At 36.6% G+C, this 24,520-nt stretch overlaps 1 protein-coding gene across 3 annotated transcripts in view; it reads left to right on the forward strand.

Moving 5' to 3' along the window:
- The first annotated feature begins 643 nt into the window (after nucleotides 1-643).
- The window catches only part of myh10 (myosin, heavy chain 10, non-muscle), a 68,923-nt gene continuing 45,046 nt past the window's right edge, over nucleotides 644-24,520 (forward strand). For all 3 annotated transcript variants that reach the window (XM_051896218.1, XM_051896217.1, XM_051896219.1), the window contains exons 1-3: nucleotides 644-862; nucleotides 2,013-2,387; nucleotides 11,205-11,361. In XM_051896218.1, the coding sequence (XP_051752178.1) occupies nucleotides 2,034-2,387; nucleotides 11,205-11,361 (511 nt within the window). In that variant the 5' untranslated portion in view covers nucleotides 644-862; nucleotides 2,013-2,033. The remainder of the gene's footprint in view (nucleotides 863-2,012; nucleotides 2,388-11,204; nucleotides 11,362-24,520) is intronic.

Genomic DNA, 24,520 nt, shown 5'->3' on the forward strand with positions numbered 1-24,520 from the left:
TTTTATCTTCGCTGTGACATGAGGTACATCTTGGATTTAGTTAACAATTAAAATGTCAATGAGGAAATCAGTGAATAACCATTTTTCCTAAAAATGCTAGCGATATTTTTTAACGAATCATAATTTGGAGTCGGATCTTTTAAATGAATCGAAAAGTAAGTTACCATAGCCCACTAGCAGAAATGTTACAAATACAACGGTACGGTTGCGGTTTATATTTATTAAATAAATTATTAGATATAATAATATTATAAATATATTAACTGTTTGAAAGAATCGTTTGAAAATGAAAATGTATTTCCCTCAATAATGCGGTGTAAACGTCAAGATAGGTAGACTTTCCATGCCTCACAGTTTTATTTTTCATATTCAATTTTAAATCATTATTTTGAACATTTTTTTTTTTTGCTCTTATGTAGGCTATTTTGCGTCTATTAAATAAAAATGCCCTCCCCTCTTCGGTCAACATTTCAAGCTCATCGCCTTGCAACCAATATATTTCTATGTATCCAGCTCCCGCTAGAAGAAAGCTTGCATGAACAATCAGTTTTGTTGGGGTGTAATGTTAACAAACCAATAGCTTGTGGTCAAGGTCCGTTACAATCCAATCCCCGTTCCATAAGGGACCCGGTGGGTGTGACCGGAGGGCGAGGGAGAGGCGGGCGCAAGAGAGTGCGATGCTGAGTTCGGTTGAGGAGTCCAGAGTGAAGCAGGGCTGCGGACGGTGGCATCAGTGTGAAGGGGCGAAACAAGGGAATATTTGGCCGACTTTCAAAATAACTGGATTATAAAAACTGGACGCGCTGGATAGCAACTCATTCATCTCTTCGTGCACGTAGGTCTCATCGCTGACAGCCCCCTGGTAAGTTCATGCGTCTTTTAATTTTGGCCCAGTTTTTTTCCCGTTGCCGTATAACGGATTATTTTTCGCATTACTTTTCAAGCAACGGGGAGAGCTCGCGCTAAGCTCGCGCGCTAACCCCTTGTTAGCGAGCTTGTTATTGCGGTTCCTTTAAAAGCAGAAATATACATTTCCAATTTGTAGAATACTTTGCCTTTGGCCAACCACGAGCACCATATGTTGGCTAATGCACTAAGAAAACGTTTGTCCGCCTCGCCACAGGCCATATACCGGGAGATGATGATGATGAGGAGGAGGAGAAGGCGCGTGCAGCTCCCGGTTTGCAGGCGCGAGGAATGAGCACGAGCTAGACGGCCGCAAACTTCAGTTAGTGCAGGAGAAAATGTTATCTCAGTCAACGGTCACCTCGTCGCATGGTTTATATATGTACTAATGTAGTATATTTGTCGGTAATATCAAACTATTTGTAAGACCGTGACCGTTAGAAAGTTGTTTTGAGGGGATTTATCATTGAATGAATTTTTGAAGGACTGTCCCGGCCCTAAAGTCCCGCTTCAGTTTACCGGGGATTCATCACCCGCTTAACGGCTTCCATCGGTGAAATAACAGGCACGACCCATCTTTTTGCCCTGCTTGCCTTATTTTAGCCTTTTTTATCCTCCGTGAGAATTACAGTAACTCTTAGTCCAGTTGTAGGCCAGACCATCTGGCTCCTGCTTTTATTGGGTTGCTTTTTTTGTTAATGCGCCTGTGAAGGTCCACTGGAGGTGGTCCAGTGGTACTGAGATATTTAACCTATATTAACTGTTATGTTTCAGAAACTATTTTACATGCAACTGTTTCCTGAAAATTGTTCAGCTGTATGTTCCAGCATATAGTATTTTAATATTCATCATCTATAACAGTGAGGTATAAATCATACAGTAATCTAATGTGTTTGTATCCTAAGAATGTAAGCAAGAAAAATGACTACAATTTTATTATTATGATAAGAACTGGTCTAAAATATTAACCATAGATTAAACGCATGTCACTGAACGTTCTTGGCTATATCCATGTAAAGCCAATTTAATATTTGACCGTTCATACTCGTATGCCAAGGCTGAATCTCTGCTCTTCCATCACTAACTCCCGCTAACTCTTTTTCCAGGTGGCCTATTTTTAGTTCCTCATGCCGGAGATGGCGCAGCGGAGCGGGCAAGAGGACCCCGAGCGGTACCTCTTTGTGGATCGGGCCGTGGTCTACAACCCAGCTTCCCAGGCAGACTGGACGGCCAAGAAGCTGGTGTGGGTTCCTTCCGAACGGCATGGATTCGAGGCAGCCAGCATTCGAGAGGAACGTGGAGAGGAGGTGCTTGTTGAGCTGGCTGAAAATGGCAAAAAGGCCCTGGTGAACAAAGATGACATCCAGAAGATGAACCCGCCCAAGTTCAGCAAAGTGGAGGATATGGCAGAGCTCACCTGCCTGAATGAAGCGTCTGTTTTACACAACCTGAAGGATCGTTACTACTCTGGGCTCATATATGTAAGTGTGATGTGATGTTTGCTTTCTTTTTTGCTTTCAAGTTGAAGTCTTTTTCTACCTTGGTTTTTGAGGTATTTTTCATTTTTATAAGAGTATATATAGGCTTGTTTGAGAGTGTAGGGAGTAGGGCTGCTACTGATGATTATTTTGATTGTCGGTTCATTGGATAAAATCAAATGTTATTTTCTGGGCGCTCATTCAATGAAGTCTGAAGTTTAATAGAGGGTAGCTTGCTGTCAGGACAAACCTTTGTACAAAATGGAAATGCTCGTGAGATATAATAGTAAAATGTAAGTTATGTGCTGAGGAAAACACATCTCTAAACACGTTAAACAGCACACACATCTGACAAAGCACCTGACAGAGCAAGCCGCTTTAAACTGTATGCTTACGAGTTTATTTGAAGCGCATAATAAAAAGCATCTCATGTTTTGGATAACTTAGTTTATGCACTTTTTTTCACAGTGTTTCAGTCAGTGTCCTCCTCTATATTTCAGATGTGTTTTGTTCATAGAAATGCGTTTTTTTACTACCGTCTTACCTTGTGATCTTGACCCACTTTTTACATCATGTACTCTAAAAGAGAGAGAAACGGGGAATTTTATAGTTCGAGAGAGAAAGAGAGTGTGAAGCAAGCTGTTTGGAGTTGTAGCACCTTCATTTCCTCTTTTCCCCAAGTGTGGAAGAGCTGCTATGAGGTCATTATGGAATCTCGATGAGAGAGGCCACTTGTCTTCACACTGTCCATCAAGAATCTCACTCTGAAGAGCCTCTTCTGTTGATATTTCCACCCAGTTGCCACTTTTTGAAAACACTGGATTGAATTTATCCAGTTGAACTTTTAATTTCCCATCATTGAAATCTTTCTCAGGTTGTTCGTAACAGAAATGATCTAGATTGCCTGCTTTCATAACGTCTGAAGTGCAGCCAATGTTGTCATTCATTTTACACTATGAGAGGGCAGACAACTGTCCCATACCCATTAGCAGCGTGGAACATAGTCAGACTGGATTGTAAGGCCTACTCCCTGCCTTGTTATTTTAGCCTATGTTTCTGTGGCTGCTGTGCTCCCTCCCTATAGGCTACAGTAATTAGCTCTGGAGGCCCATGCTTGGCCTAGTCAAAGCTGAAGTTTTATAACAGGACCTTTGTTTGGCATTGAGCCAACTGGCTCGTAATATCTGCAAGATGTCAAGATGTCAGACTGACTGTTGATAACACCTGCATACCTCAGCATTCCCCAAATTTCTCAGTTTCCTGATGGCTAATTACTGTTGGGCTTATTACTGTTGTATTAAGACACAAAATGGAAGCATACTTTATATTTACTTATAGGCAAGGCACAATATGTAAGATTTTTTTTTATTAAAATATAAAAAAAACATTAGAAAAATGTTATATATTTTGTTGACGCGTGCACTTACTTTATCCCAAATTTTTCCAACAATGTTTAAATCCAGAGAAATCACCGATTTTAACCAGTGAGACGGCCCATGTCATTGCGTCGCCTGTCAATGACATCGTATCCATGTTAATCTCGATTTCCTGTTTTACTTGCGTAGAAACCATGGAAACACTAAAGATGCTTTAATATATTATGTGTTTTATTAGTCAGGTAAGCAACTGTTTGGATACATTTATCGACAAAACTAATCATTGTTATATAGCTCAACACAATTAGGGCTCGTTCACAGAACACGTCTTTGCATCTAAAAACGCGAGACGCATCGCTCAGGGATGGTTTTAAAATGTAGCGCAGAATGCAAGGGTCTCGAGACGCACTTTTGAGATGTGATGCAATAACGGCAGTAGCGAACAAATAAAACAGTTGCCACGCCAACTTGCTGCTGTAAACAGAAGCTTGCAACGCTTGCCCCGCCTTTGAGTTCTTCTGATTGGTCCACTGTTTTGGAACCGACATTGATGAGCGGCGCTGCGTGTAAAAGTTGAAATTCTTTTAACAAGACACGGTGTCTTAAAAAGACACGCTGCAAAAGATGCGAGACGAGAGCGTAACAGTCATGCACGTCATGCATGTCATATTTTGTCATACAGATAAGGGTTATAAATCATTCCAAACTGTAAAGGGTCTACTTTTATTTGTGTACACTCACAATAACAACAAAACATTGTGCTTTTAAAAAATAAGGAAAACAAACAGGATGTGCTTTCTGCTGTCTCTGTCTGCCTGAACAGCAGCGCGTCACATAAATTAACCGAAGCACAGCGTATACGCTACTTGCCTCACAGACGTGAGAAATGTATCAATAGAAAGCTTGAAATATCTACTTTTACTCTCTGATTGTAATCCACATGAAAGGTGCATTTCTCTCTATAGGCACATCTTTACTCAGGAGATGACGAGCCAGCATCGTCAACTTCATCTTTGCAGCCGACACTGACTCAGAAAACACTATAGTTTATTAAAAAACAATTAAAATGTCTCCTTGCTATTTTTTTGACACATTCATAATCATTACTTTTGCCAGTGCTTCGCAAGGCATATATCCCATGTAATATATATAATATAAACATGCCGACATTAGTCAACTATAAACATTAGTCGACTAATGGCTTAAATAAATGACGACTAATTGATTTGAAAAATCTTTAGTCTGGGCAGCCCTAGTAGTAACAGTAATAAAGCATTTTCTCCACCATACAATATATTTTTAAAACTAATTGCATGCCATTTAGCAACATACGTCATCCAGCTTTTCTTAATATATTTTAATATTGATCTAGCTTACTGCAGTGTGCAACAAATGTCTCATACCAGCCACAGAGCGAATGCACAGAGTAACGTTATAACATAACTTTCACGCTCAAATGTATTTTAGTATGATTGTTTTCACCATGTAAAACAGTACTGTGTTACCCCCTCAATATTAATTTGTCAAATAAAGTGACCTGTGTGAGTAGTAATTCAGCACTTGCAGCTATTTCATTAGAATAAAATAAAATAATGTGGATTTAATTGATCAAACGTAACTAACAAAATTCAAAGAAGGAGGCAGACGTTAAAGGGTCATGAAACCCCCCCTGTTTTAGCCTGGTCGTTCACATCTCTGAGCTGGAAAACTCTGTGAAAATGGGCGTGTTAAAGCTCTGGAAAAGTGGGAGTGTAGAGTGGTGGAAGAGGGGAGAGAACAACCAATGAAACACAGACCTACAACACACTCATTATACAGAATAATGAATATTAATATATGAGCACAGAGAAAAATGACAACAAACTCCCAAGCACAAGGGAGAAATGTGCAAGAATATTTATGAGCACTACAGTCTCATGATAAACGACGCGTAGTTTAACACAGTAAGAATAAAGACATAGTTACTTTTTTTTTTTTTTTTGTCCATTCTTCTTTGAATTTTCAATCTAAATCAATCTTTTGTGTATCAGAATAATCGTGTCATCGCGTTCAGATACACCACTGTATCAGTGTCCAGTTTGCACATATAATTCATTTGAAGAAGACATGATGAAATATGTGTTCATACACCGTGCTGGTTCATGTTTGGTGCAGGAGAATGTGTGAAATACGTCTATAAAAACTTTAAACACACATGCTTTATTCTGTATATGATCTATAATCCACGTGGCTAGTGTTGTTAAACTCATCGCGGAGCTCCGCGCTGAAACCGATCATATGCGCGCTCCGTGTGTATATCATAACAATTGTATTTTTCATGTGTTCATATTCAAACTCCTGTTCTGACTGCATCGCGGACAAAATACAAACAACACTCATGTGCTTGCTGTGCTGAGGGGAACATACACACGGCTTGCGTGTCCAAACGCAGAATGAACAGCACTTTTGAGACATTTGAATTCTCCGCTGTAATACGATCTCATGCGAACATATTTTTCCTTTGTGCTGGTAGATCACAGCAAAATAAACCACATGCACCAAAACGTCAGCTCTGGTCGCGTCGTAGGAAAACGCATTTTTTGTTGTAGCACTGGGGAAACGAGCACTTACGATATGTCTCTGAATGACAAGAGACAGAGGCAAGAAAAGTGATACTTCCTCATGCATAATACCGCAATTATAATCTTATGCATACTACAGCATAGTGATTGGATTGAATGTGCTTTTTGTCATGAATAAATGCAGAGAACCACTCGAAACTGTTGACGTCAGCATGTTCGACCAGCCCATACTGGAGCCACTCAGCACTCTGGATCTTGCCGATATTATACGATGACGTCAGATTTGGTGACGTTGCTCTGACTTTGCTTTTCAAACCGGAAGACAGAAACCACTCTGAAAAATGCAAAAATAACTAATTTCAACTTATGAATAAAATTAATGAGTACCTTCAGTGTTTTCAATGATGTGCAGCCTATACATATCTGTTCACATCTCAAAAAATGTGTTCTGGGATTCATGACCCTTTAAACATAACTTTAATCGTAAAAAACAAACAAACAACAAAATGAAAGCAGTGGCCAACTGCGGCATACAAGCATAATAAAAACAGCAACTTCCCAAGCTCTCGGCCTCGCCCTGATTCATACCACAGTAACATTAATAAAACTTTAATACATTAGCTCATCCATGAACATGATTTCTGCCCATCTGATTGCTTTCCATCAGCTGTGGAGGTGAAGACAACAACTCCCATGATTCCACGCTCATTCATGGCGTCATCAAGCTTTGCCTTTGTTATTATTTTGAATAAGCGACCTCTAGCGGTGAAACTTACATACTGTGCCTTTAAAGGTTATCTATACTTTTCGTGTGTGCGTGGATGGTGACCAGACCTCAGGCTGGTGTGTGGTATGTGCACTCATATCTGCAGTGTGGGCAGAGTTGCTGCGTTCCTCTCTGCCTTCCCACGCCCCCCTCTGTTCTTGAATAGCATGATGGACGATGATAGACAAATTAGTTTTTCTCTCTATGGGTTGTTTAAAACCTATGTTTTCCAGTTCCTTGAAGTCATAAGCATATGTTTCGTTTTTTTTTTTTTTTTAATTTCACCTGTAACTTTGAATCAAAATGTTACATGATCATCCAACTTAATTTTGACTTCTTTCTGGTGGCACATGCTGGACTAATGCAATCATTTAGTCCCATTAAACCTCGCCTGTTTCTTACAGTCAGCTGCACGTTTGCATTCAAATCAACCGATGGATAGAACCCACACTACATTTTTCTTTTCTGATAATCTGTTTGTTACACTCGAATGTACATCACATTATAGGCAAAAAAGGATCTGCTGCTACTTCCATTATTGCAGAGAAAACGCATAAGTGATCTGATGTGAACAGTCCCTTTGAAACTGCACCCTGGGCCAATGTTGCCACCTTGTAGACAAACAAATTAGTGGGGATATCCCGATCAAATTTTTTTTGTGGCCCCAATCCGATACGAGTCATTGAATTTTGAGTATCTGCCGATACCAAGTCCCAAACTGAAACTTGTGTGCACACTTCAAGTACATTTATAGTTATTAAAATCAATCTTATGTATACAGCGCTGTGCAGAGAGTTTCTCAGGGGCTCAAATGTAAAAAAAAAAAAAAAAAAAAAAAAAAAAAAAAAAAAAAAAAATCTATCACTACAGAGTAATTCCATTATAACACTTACTACAGTAATTATATTTATAGGCCTATACATACTGTATAAAGACATTGGTAGATGTAAACATCTGTTACAGTGGTAGACATTGCACAGACTGTATGGTTATGGTTATGAATATGGGACTGATATAAACGTTTTATATTTTATATGTACAATAAGAAGAGTAATTGCAAAAAAGGGGGAAAAAAAGTGGACTGAAGGTTAGAAAGCATGACCCTCGCGATGTCAGAATGCCAGGCTGTCAGTCAAGTCTGAAGCAAGACGCAACCCATAGCAATGCGTTATGGCAATGTCATTTCGAATAGTCTGACGGCAGATAAAAATAAGCAGTAAATAAATAACTTTTGAGTGATTTGTTACAAAAGTGCGCATCAAATATGTTAAACATGGAAGCTCGAACGTGCGTGACGCGCTTGAACAGACCTCATTCATGCACACGTTGGCAAACCCACTTGAAGGTGCATACTGCCACCTACTGCACAACACCTGCATGAAGGCTGATGTAAAATAAAGGATCGGGCTTGGGATAGCTAATACCAATCAGTGGAAAAAAATGTTAAATCGGCCCCGATACCGATCTTTGAGATCGGCTTGGGACATCCTTGCAAAAAAAAAAAAAAAATGCAAAGCGTAACATTATATTATACAGGGATTTTCAAAATCGACTAGTCTGTAGGTTGTCTGAACAACTAGTAAGTTTTAAGCAATTTCTGTCTAATTAGACTGGTTTAAAGTCCCAATCAAACGCATTTCTTAGGGATAAAAGGCTGTTAAGCATTTGAATATGGTGACTGACAAATTGTTTGTTGGATAAGCTTTGAGGACTCAGAATTTAAGTACAGGAAATGGATTCATAACTGATGCAGTACATTAAAGTTCTTAAGTGTTTAATTGTTTATTACTGCAGTTGTGCATATCATATATGGGAAGCAGTTTTCTTCCATATATTGCCTGACAAACATGGGAGAATGATACTGGAGAGGAAGAACTTTCCAGCCACAAGTCTCTTGAGTCCCAAGTCTATTGTTCTGGCCTGAGATCTAGTTTGGCAAGATGGCTTTGTCTAGTAGGGAGTTGGGAGTGGGATGTAGACCGATCTGTCCTGAATGCACCCCCCGTTACTTCTCCACACCCATATATATGCCCACTCTTAACACAACCTCAGCCAATAGAAAGACAATTCAGCAGACAGGGATTACCTCTCCCTTGACTTACCCCTTCACCATGTGTCAGGATCATCCAGCAGTCGCCAAAGGCATTCAAAACACAAGTTGCTCTCAGTTATAGTCTTGTATGTGGAACAGCCTGAATAGGACTTATAAATGTTTTCTGTAATGAAGTGCATGCTCACTACAGGACAGCTGCACTGGCAGTGAAAGCATGCCAGCATTTCTCAAGAAAAATACCTTTGTGTTTCATTCTGTACTCTTAATGCAGATATCAGTATTAGGCTCTTGATGTGACAAGTTTTCACTGCCCCTTCTTAAAGATCTTAAATTCATGATGAACAATAATCTGTATTTTATCTCATTACATTATTTAATTGTTCTGAAATGAAATAAATTCAGTTGGCATTATATCAGTTCTATTGTCTTAAATCATAATACTTGTCTAAATATAATTCATAGAAAAAATATGGTAGTTCATTTAAAATCGGCCCTAAACCTTCCTTAAATGAAAGCTTAATTTTTGGTCACTCATTAAATGTATTATCTTTATTTTTGGACAACAGTGTTTTTTGTTACACTGTTTGCTTGGCATAATGATCTCATCGCTGTTAATAGGCTACTTCTCACCATGTATTCTGAGGGTATGACCGATTGTTTTCCATATCCATTTTCTTTAAAGTATCCTTGAAAAGGGTGTTTGACTTGTCAAACATTAGTGGATTTTTCTGGACCTTGGCGATCAACTTCTCCGCAATGTCGTCTGTCATTTTAAATGTGCGAGCCCTTAAATTCGAATGGATTCTGATTGGCTGTCAGTGTTCAATCATTCAACAGCTGGAAAAAAAAATTTGCTCTGAAAGTGATCCCAGTGATATCGTTTCTCTATATTGTCATTGTTATAGCTGTGATGTGGACACTGCTATTCTTTTATATTTAGAATTATTTTTAGAACTACATCTTTATAGTTATCGTTCTTGGTGTGAACGGGCCATTAATCCTGTCTCAAATGTTCTGTTTTTGTTTAGTCAAGTTTTAGTAGACCAAATGTCTGGGAATTTTAGTCTAGTTTTAGTCAATAAAAAAAATGAGTCATATTTTCATCATACATGATTATTTTGCTCTAAATTATAATCACAACCATTGTTGCTTTTGAGAAATATTTTACATTTCATCAGAATTATTACACTTTCACATAGGCTATAAGCACAAATCATTGTCAACTCATACAATTTTTTTTTTTTTTTTTTTTTTACCTCATCAGTTTCCTGATTTATTGAATGTTAATTATTATACATTATGAAAACTTGTAAAACAAGACATTTCTCTCAAATTAAAACAGTGAAAGTCCAAATAGTAATTCCAATAATTCCAAATTACAATAATGTTTTTCTATTAAAACAACAACAAAAAAGACTTCCAACCACAATCACAAATACAGTTGCGATCCATGTTTGGATTTATTACAGTTCATCAATGAGAAGTTTTGATCACAGATTAGTCGCAGCAAACAGCATAAGCGCCTTGTGAAGGAACACTGACTGAATGACACTTTCATTTAAGCAGAATATCTCAAATGCAGATCGCTGAACTCCAGCTTACTTGTTTGTCGGTGTTTTCAGATCATCCAGCGGCACTTCCACAGTGTAGAGAGAGCGATTGTGCATGGTTGCCAGATTGCAAATATTAAGTAAAACGCTGGGCAGAAAATGTATCTTTTTACAGAAAAGCTCTGAATTAAAATCTTGACATCTGGCAAACGCAAGCATGAAAGCTCATAGAGGCTTGTTAAAAACAGTCAAGAGAAAAACAAAAACCGAGGTTTTGGTAAAATTATTTTTTAACTACATTTTAGTCATCTTTTTTTTTCGTCAAAGATATTGCATATTGATATAGTCAGTATTGCATATTGATGTTGGTGTCTTAGTCATGGGGAGAAAAGGTCGTCAACAAACATTTTTTGTTATAGATTTCGTTAACAAAATTAACACTATTTAACATGGATGATTTAATACATAATTCATTCACTATTATCTTTTTGTTCGTGTTCTTGTCTCTGTGCAGACGTACTCAGGACTCTTCTGTGTGGTCATAAATCCATACAAAAACCTCCCCATATACTCAGAGAACATCATTGAGATGTACAGGGGTAAGAAGAGGCATGAAATGCCACCTCATATCTACGCCATTTCTGAATCAGCCTACAGATGCATGCTTCAAGGTAAGTCCACAAATATCAAATATTCCTTCTGATGAACTGTTTCAGTCAGTTCATCATGTTAAGCTCAAATAACACTTCTAGCTAAAGAATTCTGGATTTCCACCAAGGATATTGCAGCAAAAATAAAGAGGGTGTGTTGTTTACTGAATCTTTGTTCAGCACTTGCTGCTAGATGAAGATAAGACCACCAGTTTTTATTAAGCAGAAAAATTATCCTCCTTTTGTCATTTTAAGCAGTTCAAGATTTCCTAAACCATAAAAGAGAATATGAAATTACTAGCAGTTTGAGCCAACCTTTAATGTTATTGGCTGTACTTTGTGTTTCATAATATCATCCCTAGTGAAAAAATAGTATACTTAAGCACAGTTTATTCGTATGTACTTTAGTATAATTAAATGTATTTGTGGCATGCTATAAATTAGTATACTTAAAGTCTGCTAAATTGGAACAACTAATTTTGTACTAAATGCATTTTAGTTGTACAAAAGCAGTGCTGAAGTTCAACTAAAGTTATATTAAATATACTTGTTTGTGCTAAAGTGGAACTATTCCAAGTATACTTTAAATATACTCTTGTATTTAAGTTTTGAAATGCAGAATTCACTCAGCATAAACTTCAAATGTATTTTGGTGACATTAGAATTGCAATTCAATTACATTGTAAGAATGTTGAACATACATTAATATTATACTGATAACAAACTTTTAGTGATTTTAAGACGCATTGCAATGGCATTCCAAGTTAACTTGAAGTATGCTAATGGCATCATTATAGTGTGCTTCAAATAGGCTACAATAAAGTAATCTTTATAAATAAAGTCACAGCTTAAGAATATGCCCTTTACAGACACCCCCAGTATACTTATCCAGTGAACATCAGTGCGACAATGGCAACATATGTATATGTATATTGAATGCAGGAACCAGTACGGGCTGGAATCGAACCCGGGTCGCTGTTGCACAAGAGCACTCAGCTTATCTGTTGCGCCACCACTCAGACATGGACCATGCAAAATTGGGGTTACCTTGCGTTCTCTCTATACTGTTACAAGTACAGCTATAAGCGAACAGACATTATTAATGACAACTATTAATGACAGCACAAATTATATGGATTAAAAGACTGTGAATCGTCGAGAAAAGTCTCAATATAGGCACAGTAAGTGGTGCGTGAAAATAAACGTGAAATGGCCTGTAGCTATATAACACAAATGTGCATTAAACTTTTAAGCTGTTGAAAAAATAAAACCAGCAGACGCAACTTTAAATATCAAGAATGTTTTGCTTCCAATTTACTTGACATGATCTGTCATTAACGCAACATGAAGCGATTGCATAAACCGGCATAACATTAGTTTTATTCTTGTGCACGCACTAAAACACAGACAGTTCCGTTCCTTGGTGGAAAAATGTGAACGTGCAGAACTGCTTGTTTCAGTGTGTGCAGATGGAATAAAACCATCTGTAACATTTCTCTGCTGATTCTCTGCGCGCTTTAACTCTCAATGCACCACAACTGCTCCTGACAAAAACGCAATGAGATGATTTGGCGGTTTGGCGGTCTCGTATTACGCTGCGGATTTAAATGTGACGCATAGATTAAAATTATTTACTTTTCATGCAGTTAATGTTTCTGAATTTTTTTTTTTTTTTTTTTTTTGAGATTTTAACTTTTTGTGTAATTTTTGTAGACTGGTCAGGATCGGTTTAATAATTAGTTTAATAAATCATAATAGTTTGACAACCCAAAGGGCTGCAGTCCATATTTCAAAGTGCAACGGGATATTAAAGTAGCATTAATGGGAAAAGTGTATTACAGTAGGTGCTTTGGAATGCATTACAAATACATTAAAGTAATAAAACTTCTGATCAGGTACGTGAATTTTTTTCACCATTCACCTTTCATCAAACTGACTATGTTGTTTTCTTTGTCATAATTACTTTTGTAACTACTTTCTATATGTATGTATATCTGCTTTGCAACCATGCAAAATCGTGAAAAGTGCTATAGAAATAAATTTGAATTGAATTAAACAATGCCTACCTGATATTCAAAGTGTGAGCAAATTATTGAAAAGGTAAACGTCATAATTATAAAACTTCATGATTATTTTTTGCAACTCAAAATACATTTCCTGTAAACTTTTATCTAGGCCAATACTATTTTTATACTAAACAAGTAGAACTCAAATACAGTTCATTGAATTGTACATTTAATCATAACTGGTCAACACAGTATTCAACAAAAATAAATTACTGAAGTAGTAGGCTACTTAAATATTTAACAAATTAAATCATTTTATTTGCTTTAGCTACAATGAGTTTCTAGACCCAGTTTCCTTCAGACAAATGCCAAAACTGCAACACAGATTCCCAATAGTGTGCACTCCAGCGAGTTCAGTTGTTAAGCAAAAGTACAGCTAAACCGATTGTTGGGGAGTGTGATGGCATTCGCTTTATGGTGTGTTCGAAACATACATCAATCATTGTGGTCTATATGTGTCAACTTCTGGTTCAACCAATGGTAGGATGTTGGGGCAGGCCAATGGGGGTCAAGGTTTAGCGTTAGCAGTTACAGTGTTTTCAAATAATTTCAGGAAGAATGTATTTATGAGATAAAATGCACATGAACATCAGCACAACTCATAATTATGAGTTTAGGTAACTCTGGATTTTCTCAAGAGTTTCCGAGTTAGGTGCGTGACGGTGAGAAATCATGTCAGAGGCAATGGATGCAGAGTCTGCCCAAGTAAAAAACCTACCAAAATGTATTTAAAATAGGCCTACATTCATTTCACACTAACTACAAACACATTAATATACAGTAGTCAACATTTGAAGTGGATCAAAAAAGTTAATCAAAGTTGTCCTAAGAACTAAGTTGTCCTAAGAAGGTTTTAGGACAACTTTGATGAAAGGTTTTGATTCACTTCAAATGTTGACTACTATATTTACGGACATAAATATTTTAATTAAACTTTATTTGGTGTTCTTCTTTATTGCACAATGCATATTTCTTAATATTAAGCCTAAAATGTGTTTAATATCACTATTAGTAAGGATAGGATCACTGTATAATTTGAATGCAAGATATATAAAGTGTACCTAAAGTATACTTGCAATAGTTCCACTTTAGCACAATCAAATATACTTAAGTATATCTTTAGTTGGACCTAAACACAAAAATACTTGTTCCAGTTTAGCTGACTTTAAGTATACCAATTTAGTATAATAAAAGTACAATTGCAGGGTATTTATATTAAGTACATAAATATGTAAATGCAATTGTAGTATACTTAGCATAAAATAAATGTATTTCAAATACATTTTTAGTATATTTATTTTTCACTAGGGATGTGACATAGACAGAAATGGAATGGTCACTATTTCCAATTGTATCTATTATATTTCAGTTTGTTTTTCCACCCCAAGAGATAAATTAATTTTCTCTGCCACATCTGGTGTTCTCAGATAATTCCAGAGAATGGAAAGAAAAAAAGGCTGGATTTTTTTCATATTTCACTGCGGTGGGCTTGAGTTTTTCTTGTCTCAGCTGTGAATCTGTGCATATTGAAGTGAGAAGTGTAAGATAATACGTATCAGAAACTTCTCTATCCGACACTGTTGAACTACAAGGTTACTAAATACTCCAGAAGTTTTAGTGAGTCAAGCTTTTGAATACAACACTCTGTTCTTCATCATGTGTCATTGGCTGTGAATACTAAGCCTCTGTCCATCACAGCAGGAGATCAGACAAAGTAAGCCCCATCGCTCCTCTTCTTGGACAATTGGAGCTTTTTCAGACCACTTCCTGTGTGTGTTTTCATACTGGTTCTCTACTCAATGAAGTGGATCGGTTATAGCTGATTGTGTAAGGCAAGATCAGGAGATGCAATTCTGTGATTCGGTCAACCATAATTTTTTCTACCGCTGTCATAATCTTTGTCATCTCTTAGTAAATCTGGGGCAGTTGGATATTGGAGTGGGCAACTGTGTCACAGATTAAGATGGCATTAGGCAGAGATGTTAGTGTGTTCCATTACAACTGAATAAATTTAATCTCTTAACTCTCGATTTAATTTTTACTGCATTTTAGAGGAGTTTATACAATCAATGAACTGCAAATGTAGTCAGGACAGTCTGCACACTTTTGATTTGGATGAATGCAGCTGTATTATGTAATATGGGATTCGTATTTGTTTGTAGGCTGTAAAAAAAAAAAAAAAAAAATACAATATTTATTTATTTATTAATTTTTTTTAACAAAAATGCACACTGTGGAAGTGCTGGATTGGAATTCTTGTATTTTAATTCATATGTAAAATTTTAAAAATTAAATGTACATTACAGTACTATTCATAAGTTTGGGGTCAATAAGATTTTGTTTTTGAAAGAAGTCTTTACGCTCTCCAAGGCTGCGTTTATTTGATCAAACCTACAGTAAAACAGTAATATTGTGACATTTCAAATTTCAAATAACTGTTTTCTACTTTGTAAAATGTGATTTTATTCCTGTGATGCATTTCCAGCATCATTACTCTTCAGTGTCACATGATCCTTCAGAAGTCATTCTAATATGCTGATTTTTCTTTCTTTTTTTTTTTTTTTCCCCTTTATCAATGTTAAAAACATTTGTGCTGCTTAATATTTTTGTGGATTTATTTTCAGGGGTCTTTAATAAATTGAAAATTTAAAATAACAGTAATTGAAATATTAGTTTTGTAACAATGTAAAAGTCTTTACTGACACTTGATTAATTTAATGCGTCCTCGCAGAATAAATGCATTGAAAAAACAAAAACTTACTGACACCAGTCTTTTGAACGGTAATGTAACTATAATATGTAAAACATAATTGCACTGCAAGGTACATGACAATAATTTAAAAAAATCTCATGGACATAAATTTGGATTTTACATTGTCCTTACATTGGTGAATTTTTGTTAGTAGTGAACAATCATCCAAACTTGGAATCAAAGAAGTTCATCCAGGAAATGGAGAAGCATTTGGCATGAATGCAATGCTGAATTCTCCACCAAAGCTGTCTCTCTTACATAGGACAGACCAGTTGTCGTGATCTGTCAAAGGCCAGGGAACAAGAGCCGCCCCAGGCTGGGAAGGAGAGGCTGACCTGCATTGTGGGGTACAATGTCGCCTTTGTGTGGCAATGGTTGGGGGGGGGAAGTACGTACTGTGACGTGCTGGGTCAAGTGTGGCCAGGACACATGGACCCTGGTGTCTGCCTCTGGAGGAAACACCCCTAACAATGCTGCACGCGCCAGTATCATTAGATCTACAGGGATTGTGGCAGTAATACTAAGCTGTTTATTGTTCCTCAGAGATGTTTCCTCCGTCATGGCTCCGTTCCAGTTTTGCTTAAGTGCCCTTGTGGTTTTAATCACATTTATGGCTGGAAACCACTCTTTTACACACTTTTATCAGAGCACCAAAATTGTTCAAGATTTTATCAAAGTTTCTAAAGTTTCTTGTTGTTTCAGTTGTTCCCCTTATTTGGTGGTTACCTGAGTCTTCTAGAATCTTCTTGTTTTGTTACATTTTGCTGCATGTAGGTCCATGCCTTAACTCTATGCTGTGCTGTATCATGGTAGTTTGAATAAATTAACAAAGTATGACAGCCACAGTCATAAATTGGAATGTAGTAGAATTGGAGTAGAAACATAATAATCATTAAAAAGTTTATATAAAAACTGCCTAATGTGCAATTTAAATGTTTGTATACAACTCATTTTTTATTTCAGTGCTGGTTAGTATATCTTAAAATTGTTAGAAGTTGAATTTGGACTCTTATTGTTAACTTTAACCTTTAATGTTAAGGTATACCAACAGACAGGGTTCCCTGTATAGTTTACAGCATTAAAAATGTACATGTTCTGTACCTGTACATGTGACTGCACATTTTAGGTAGTGACAGTAATGTTTTGGTAGCGACCACATCACATTGCAGAATTTTAACTTGCATACTAAAATAATGATTTGCATAATAAACATACTAAAATTTGAATGATTTGCATAACTGTACTAAAATTTTATTTCCCCCAAATAGATGATTATATGCTCCCTTTTGTCACTACCAAAACAATGATGTCACTACTGAAACAGTCAGGACTGAAACGTGGTGAAGTTTCAGTTGTGACAATTTTAGATATCGAATAACTCTCAAAAAACAATGATGCCGCAACTTTACCACGTTTCCGTTGTGACTGTTTCGGTAGTGACAATTTTAGATACTTTTGAGCCCAGCTTAAAGATGATAAATCAGCACATGGTTACCTAGCACAGTTCTGAACGTACACACATAATTTCATCTTGTGAAAATGATTTTTTTTTTTTTTTTTTTAGGGGTTAGGGTTCGGGACAGCCACCTCCCAATTGAAAGTACCCAATAAATGATGATTTCATATAGATTAAGCTTACTGATATTTTAAATATTATTGTGGGATTCAATAGATAATAGAAGGATCTTAGTAAACATCTAAAATTTGAATACTTTAAATGGTTTTTAAATGTTTTTTGGTTGTGGGAAAGCAGTTTGCACCAATTCTGTAGAATGGCCTATATATATGTCCAGGTGAATCAATACCTAATCGAATTTAAATGAAATCAGAATTGAATCGAATCAAGAGCTTGTAAATTGGAATCGAACTGATTTGTGAAATCTGTGTCAACACCGAGCCCTTATAGGTGAGGTAATTTAACGCTCTATAGTTGAGTATATTGCTCTATTAAAGGAGAATATTTATTTTCTGACATGTCTGATATGCAGCTTTAAAGGTTAAATGAGACTTGGCTCATACAAAGGTACATTTTTATAATGTCTCTGGACACACTAACTTACACAACCACACATCTATTCACATCTGTCTTTGATTCGTCGGCCAGAAACCAGCCATAATCCCCCTCTCTGGCTGTTGACCGAACTTGGTTACAAAGGGCTAATTATAACAACTTTGAAAACTTTGGAAGTGCTGATCTTCACTTCAACAATAACATTTTTGGAAAAGGCCCAGTCAGTACAGCCACTGGAGCGCAGGAATGTCAGTGGCACCCGTCTCTCTTCATATGGAAGCTATGAAATCTAAACATGGGCACTAACTGAAAAGTTATGTTTGAAACATAATTACAACCTTTGAAAATGCAATCTCACAACCACATTTACCCAGTGCGGAGGCACACTTAAATTTCAATTATGCTAAGAGATGTCGAGCCCCCCAGCTTATCATGTTAGGCATGGAATGGGTTGTATGCTAAGATAGTTACTGTTCTGGGGAGTGTTTGCAGTTTTTGACCCACCTGTTACCAATACATGTGTAATGAGCAGTAATGTATTTCATGACTCTGTCCTTTTGAACTCGGTCCAGGTGGTTGCAGAAAGATCTCATCTGTCCTGACTGAGCCCACTGGAACATGAAGATCTTGTGTAGATAATGGTGACCAGAGACTCTCTATGTTTCAAAGGCATTCCAAGGGTAGCTCAAAAACATTTTTGTACCCGTTTCGAATCAGCTGTGCCTTCTTCAGTGATTCTCAGACAGGGTAACTAAGCAATACTGTAGAGGATACATAAATATTACTTTATAGTTCTCATGCAGCATCTGGATTAATCTTCCTTGTTGTTTGAGTTAACCAGTATAGTTATATTTAGACTGAGCTCCACCTAAAATATTCAGTTTTGAGAGGAAGCTGCTCAGAAAAAGGCCAAACGTATTTTAAAATTGTGTTTGTAAATCAATATTACTAATTATACATTCCAAGTTTCTGGACTTGATGTTGCCAATTTCAGTTTTTGGTCTGTGCAAAGGTACTGTGATACAACTGACAATTATTAAACTACATTTGTGCCAAAATCACTGAACTATAAAATGTAAAAAAAAAATACTGAGAGAGTTTTGACTTCTCTCATTTGATATTTTTGTTTGATACTTTTTTGCTTGTTTGGTTAGGGTTATGATTTGTTTTGTTCAGTACTTTTGGAACCCATCTATTCCATAGAGAAGACCACATTGTATTGAGTATTATTTATTTCATGTATAAATAATGCTTGAGTTAAGTATTTTTTGGGGGCATCTGCATAGCATGAAGCTCCAGGGTTGTTTGTGTCAGATAGCCGTGACCTTTTGAGGTGTTTGTTTTTTCAGTAGTCTGAGGCTGGCTGCCCACACTGCAGCACACACCCCTTCAACACAACAAGATCAGGAAACAACTGCCCTGCATGGCTACAGTATCCCATAATGCCTCTGTGAGCTGAGCCTCTGACAAAGCAGATGAGATATTCTTAGTTTGCTAAACATCAGCTGACACCATGATACAGTTTATTATTTAATTCCAGCAAGGATTACATTTTTTCCTCCTGTCTATAAATCAATGCCTTGTAGATACTATTTTAGCCACATAGTGGGAATGTCAGAAATATAGTTAGGACATAATGAAATTGCACAGCATTTGTTTAATTGGAGTATGAATGTCTGTAGATGTTTGATTGTGTTTGGTTTGAAATTAGATAAGGAGTGACTAGGGCTGGGCAATATGACAATATAGTATAAAATGTCTATCATTAAAGATTTTGCTATATCGTTTTTTTTTTTTTTTTCATGTTATGTAAATATATAACACTGTTGACACTTTAGAGTGATGAAATGCATGAATGAGAATATTAAAGAGCAGGGCGTGCTTGATGTTAAAAAGTTGTAAGCGCAATAAATCGGTGTTGTGCTCGTGCTGACACAAGTGCGCACAGAAAGCTGCCTCTCTCAGAAGGTGATTGCGAATTTGGGACTTGCATGATGTTTTAAAAGTTAAGCACAAGAAGCAGTAAAAAAGACAATGCGGTGCACGCGCTGACTGACGTCAAAGCCATGTCTCTCAGCATGCGATCGTGAATTCAGTTCTCTTTCACGTCTTATTGTGCTTGAATGGTCGAATACACACACAATTATGTCAAAATGCCCATCATGTGGAGTATTCATGTAAATGCAGCCGGTTATGGCTCAAGTGAAAGTAAACAGTTGGGTGTATATCAGTATATTGGATCTGTGCGTTTGGTCTTAAAGCGACAGCAGCCTAATATACCTACCTGCTGCTCTGTGTTATTAATGTGAATCAAACAAAAGGGAAATAACTTACTGCTCTTGACTTAACAACTTTTTAGCTTTAATAAGAATACATTTATATTTAATTCATACAGTGAAGACTATGCAATATTTTATTTTTACATTTGATTATTAAATTTCTTTACGAATTCTAACTACATGTTAAACCTATTGTACCTGAAAAACTTAATTTGTTTTAATTCGTATTTTTGTTATATTGTATTTTTTCTATTGTTTGTAATTTGCTTATATTTTCTCATTTTTAATAACAGAAATTAGAAAACATAACACAAAATAACTATTATCATGATGTATATCGTTATCCTGAAATAAAATTTCTCATATCGTGAAATAAGAATTTGGTCATGTTGCCCACCCCTAGGAGTGAAATGCAAATATGATCGTGTTCTGTGTAATTTAGCTGCAGTCTCCAATAGTTATTGTCACCTCTTATCAGGCCATATCTGGCTCGTCTCACTGAGTAGCTAGTGAGTCATATTTCTCTGTGTGTGACTGATGGGCTCGTCACTCCAAACGGCTCCATGCTAAATTCCTGCGGACAGCAATTGCAGCAGATGGGCTGTTTATTCTGTTGCGGATGCTTGTCGTTGCCCTCTTGTTGCTTGGCTCTTCTGTACTGCAGTTCATACAAATGATTCACTCAGACCAGATTATTTTTGTGTCTATGAGCTCATGTCTTATCTGTTTACCTTTGCCATTGTCATTTGCTTAAAGGGTTAGTTCACCCAAAAATGAATATTCTGTCATTAATTACTCACCCTCACCCTGTAAGACTTTTGTTCATCTTCGGGACTCAAACGAAGAAGTTTTTGATGAAGTCTGAGAGCTTTCTGTCCCTCCATAGACAGCTATGCAACTGCATTTAATCATAAAGGTCTGGAGTGCCAGACCTTCTGTCTATTATCATTTAGTATTGTATCATCTTCCAGAGAAGTCATTCTGACAGGCTTTGTTTACTTTGCACTTTACTGCCTCTCTGTATCACCATTAGGGGTGAAATAGACTTGATTGTCTGACCAGTTTGTAAACACAGACTCATTGCAAATTCAAATTTAGAACCATCATCACCACGTATTGTGAATTGATGCATTATTAAAATATTTTCCTACCCTTATGCTGCTCTAGATGAAATTATCGGCAACCCTTTTGGCATTCAGTATTACAGTTTGTTTTTATCTCTGCCGTCATTTCTTCCGGCGGTGTAGATGTTGTGTTGAACCCGTTCCAGCTTAAGCACAAACAGGCACAAGATGTTTTGTTTGTTTGACTTGCCTGTTTAATCGACTGCAATTTTTCCCAAATCCTTTTTAATCCATTTTAAGATCTGTTCAATTCTATGCAAGCAAAATTGTGCATGATAATTTTTTCCATACTTTGTGCAGTTCCCAAAAACGTTGCCACATTTCAGTGCTGTCATGATATTTTACAATAAACTGTTTGTTCGAATCCAGTTGTGAAGCGAGGAGTTCAGTGTTTTGTGCCCAGCAGCTCACAGTTTTACTAGCACTGGCACAGATACATAAGAAAGTGTAATGAATGTTTGTTTGTGCATCCCATGTTACTGAGGTGAAAGAGACTGTAGCCCTAACATTGGAAGGTTTTTCCTTTGTGTCTGTGTCCACTCTCTGGTGTCTGGCAGCGATGTGGTTTGGTATGTGAGGAATGTGTCCTGTTGTAGGTTAATCCAGTAGAAGGGGATGGGCCAGCTGAGGGGGTGCAGAGTGAGAACTTGGAGTTGAAGCTCATAGCGCTCTGGGTGGAGGTTTGGGCAGAATAAGCACCAGACTACCCTGAAATTAACCCCTTAAACACAAAGTGTAACCCTGCGAAAAAATTCATAATCAAATTACTAAGCAACCACTGAATTGAATAACACAAAATAGGTAAAATAGCATTTTAAAGCTTAGAAACTCAGCTTTTTAACCATTTTGATCAACTCTTAACATGTGTTGAGTAGTCACTCTAAAACAGTGTGAATTTAAAGAGTTTTTGTATTTGAAGCCCTGCAAAACCCATGTGTAAATTTATACAGATGTGGCATTTGTCACGTTTTTGCTTGTAAATTCATGAAACATGCTCTGATTGTGGAAAATGGCACATCATTATTTACAGCAGATTCTAATGATTAAAAATCCGAAATCAATATGAACCATTGCAGTGCTTCCCATAGGTTTCAAATATACTTGTGGTGGTAGCCGTGTGAAAAATCCTGCTATTACCCACGGCACAAAAATGGTCTACTACATGTGACAAACAACAAATAAAATGTGATTTTTAACAGTATTTTTATTTATTGAAATTAATTTGAATTACATAGCATACTATTACATTTATTATGCATTATTGTAAATTATTCAAAATTACAGCATTTAAATGGTAGAGTTCTCTTTGCTATGTCATATAGTGTCTCTCTTAGTGAATGGGACAAAGATTTTACTAGTAAAATTTATATAATGAAAAATATACGTGTCAAGTAATGTTCTTATTCTTTTCTTCCTGTGGGGGAGACTACAATAATTTACTATGAATTAAATGGAAATCAAATTAAATAGGGTAAGTGTAAGCCCATGTACCCTTTAAGCCCACTTTCAACTTTAAAGTCAAATTAAAAAAAGAGAAAATCATATTTTTATGCTGGTCATTATTTTAACAAATCCATTGATTTGTTACTTCCCTGACTTTTTATTTTTTATTTTTATTATTTATTTTTTTTTATTGCATACCAATTACATTTGTCAATGCTGAGTTAGCCCCACTCATGTGCATTCTCACACGAAGACATTGTAGAACAGATTATTTTCATAAATTAACTTTTTAAAAAAATTTTTAATTTTTTTTTTAAGATGGGCTTAAATGGTACACCGCCACAAAACGCATGCAAACTATAACACAAGCTAACCATGAATGAAAAAATCTTAAAAATTACTATGATGCTTAGCCCACATTATATTTAAGCTCCATGCATGCCCACTAGGAGACCCCCAGAAGCCCAGAGTATGCAACCCCAACTCGGCTTGGCACCGGAGATATACCCGGTCAAACTTCCAGCTTGACTCCATCCACAACTCCACGGTCAAACCGTGCAGCCACTAACAACTACCCATCCTACCCAGGGCTCCAATCAAACATTAGTAAAAGTATTTTTTTTAAATACTTCCCTCTCACTGAATAAATATATTAAAGTTTTACTTCTTTAAAATCAACAAATTTTATATTTTGTGAATGAATCATGATGTGGGCTTATTTGGAACACATGCGGGCTTAAGTGGTGCCAAAGTACCAATTAAGCCCATGCCAGACTTCTGACTTTATTCATAAAATATCTTAAATTTATATTCTAAAATGTACATCAACTAATTAATACATTTTTAAATGAGAGAGAAATCTTGCATTTAAACAAATTATTTTTCTTAAACCATGTCAATATCTATAAAAAATACCTAAACTTAGATTTTGGTGGGCTTAATGGGTACACTTACCCTACAATTTGTGTAACCAAAATACCAATAATGTCCAGAAGAAAAAAAAAACTTAGCTTGTGACTTTTTTTAATTATAAACAAGCTCGAAATACACCGGGACTCTTATTTTGAAATGTCTACGCAATTGCGGGCTGATCCTTCAGATTCTTATAACTGTCTAAAACATATTATATAAAGGCCATAAAGTAGACATTGTCATAAGACATTGTCATAATTCATCAACTAGAGTTCATTAGCAATCGCTTGGCATAAATGTGCGCTATTCGTTGATTGAGAATAACTTTGAAGCAGTCTGAAGCGCTGTTGTGCGAGCCTGTAGAACGCGCATTAGCGCTGTCTTGTGACTTTGCATCATCCAGCGTTTTTTTTGTGAAATATCCACCGCATCTCTGCAGCGCAAGTGGGAATGTCAGTGGGAGTAAACAGTTCTCACGCACACAGAACGAGCAGCTACGAAACGTGTAGGGTGAGGGGAGATTTTCCACTAGTTAATCGATCGCGGATGGCTTCATTATCTTGGGCGGATACAAAAGTATAAGAGGATAAAAA

The sequence above is a fragment of the Ctenopharyngodon idella genome, chromosome 6 (genome assembly GCF_019924925.1).
Source record: "Ctenopharyngodon idella isolate HZGC_01 chromosome 6, HZGC01, whole genome shotgun sequence".
NCBI classification, from domain to species: Eukaryota; Metazoa; Chordata; class Actinopteri; order Cypriniformes; family Xenocyprididae; genus Ctenopharyngodon; species Ctenopharyngodon idella.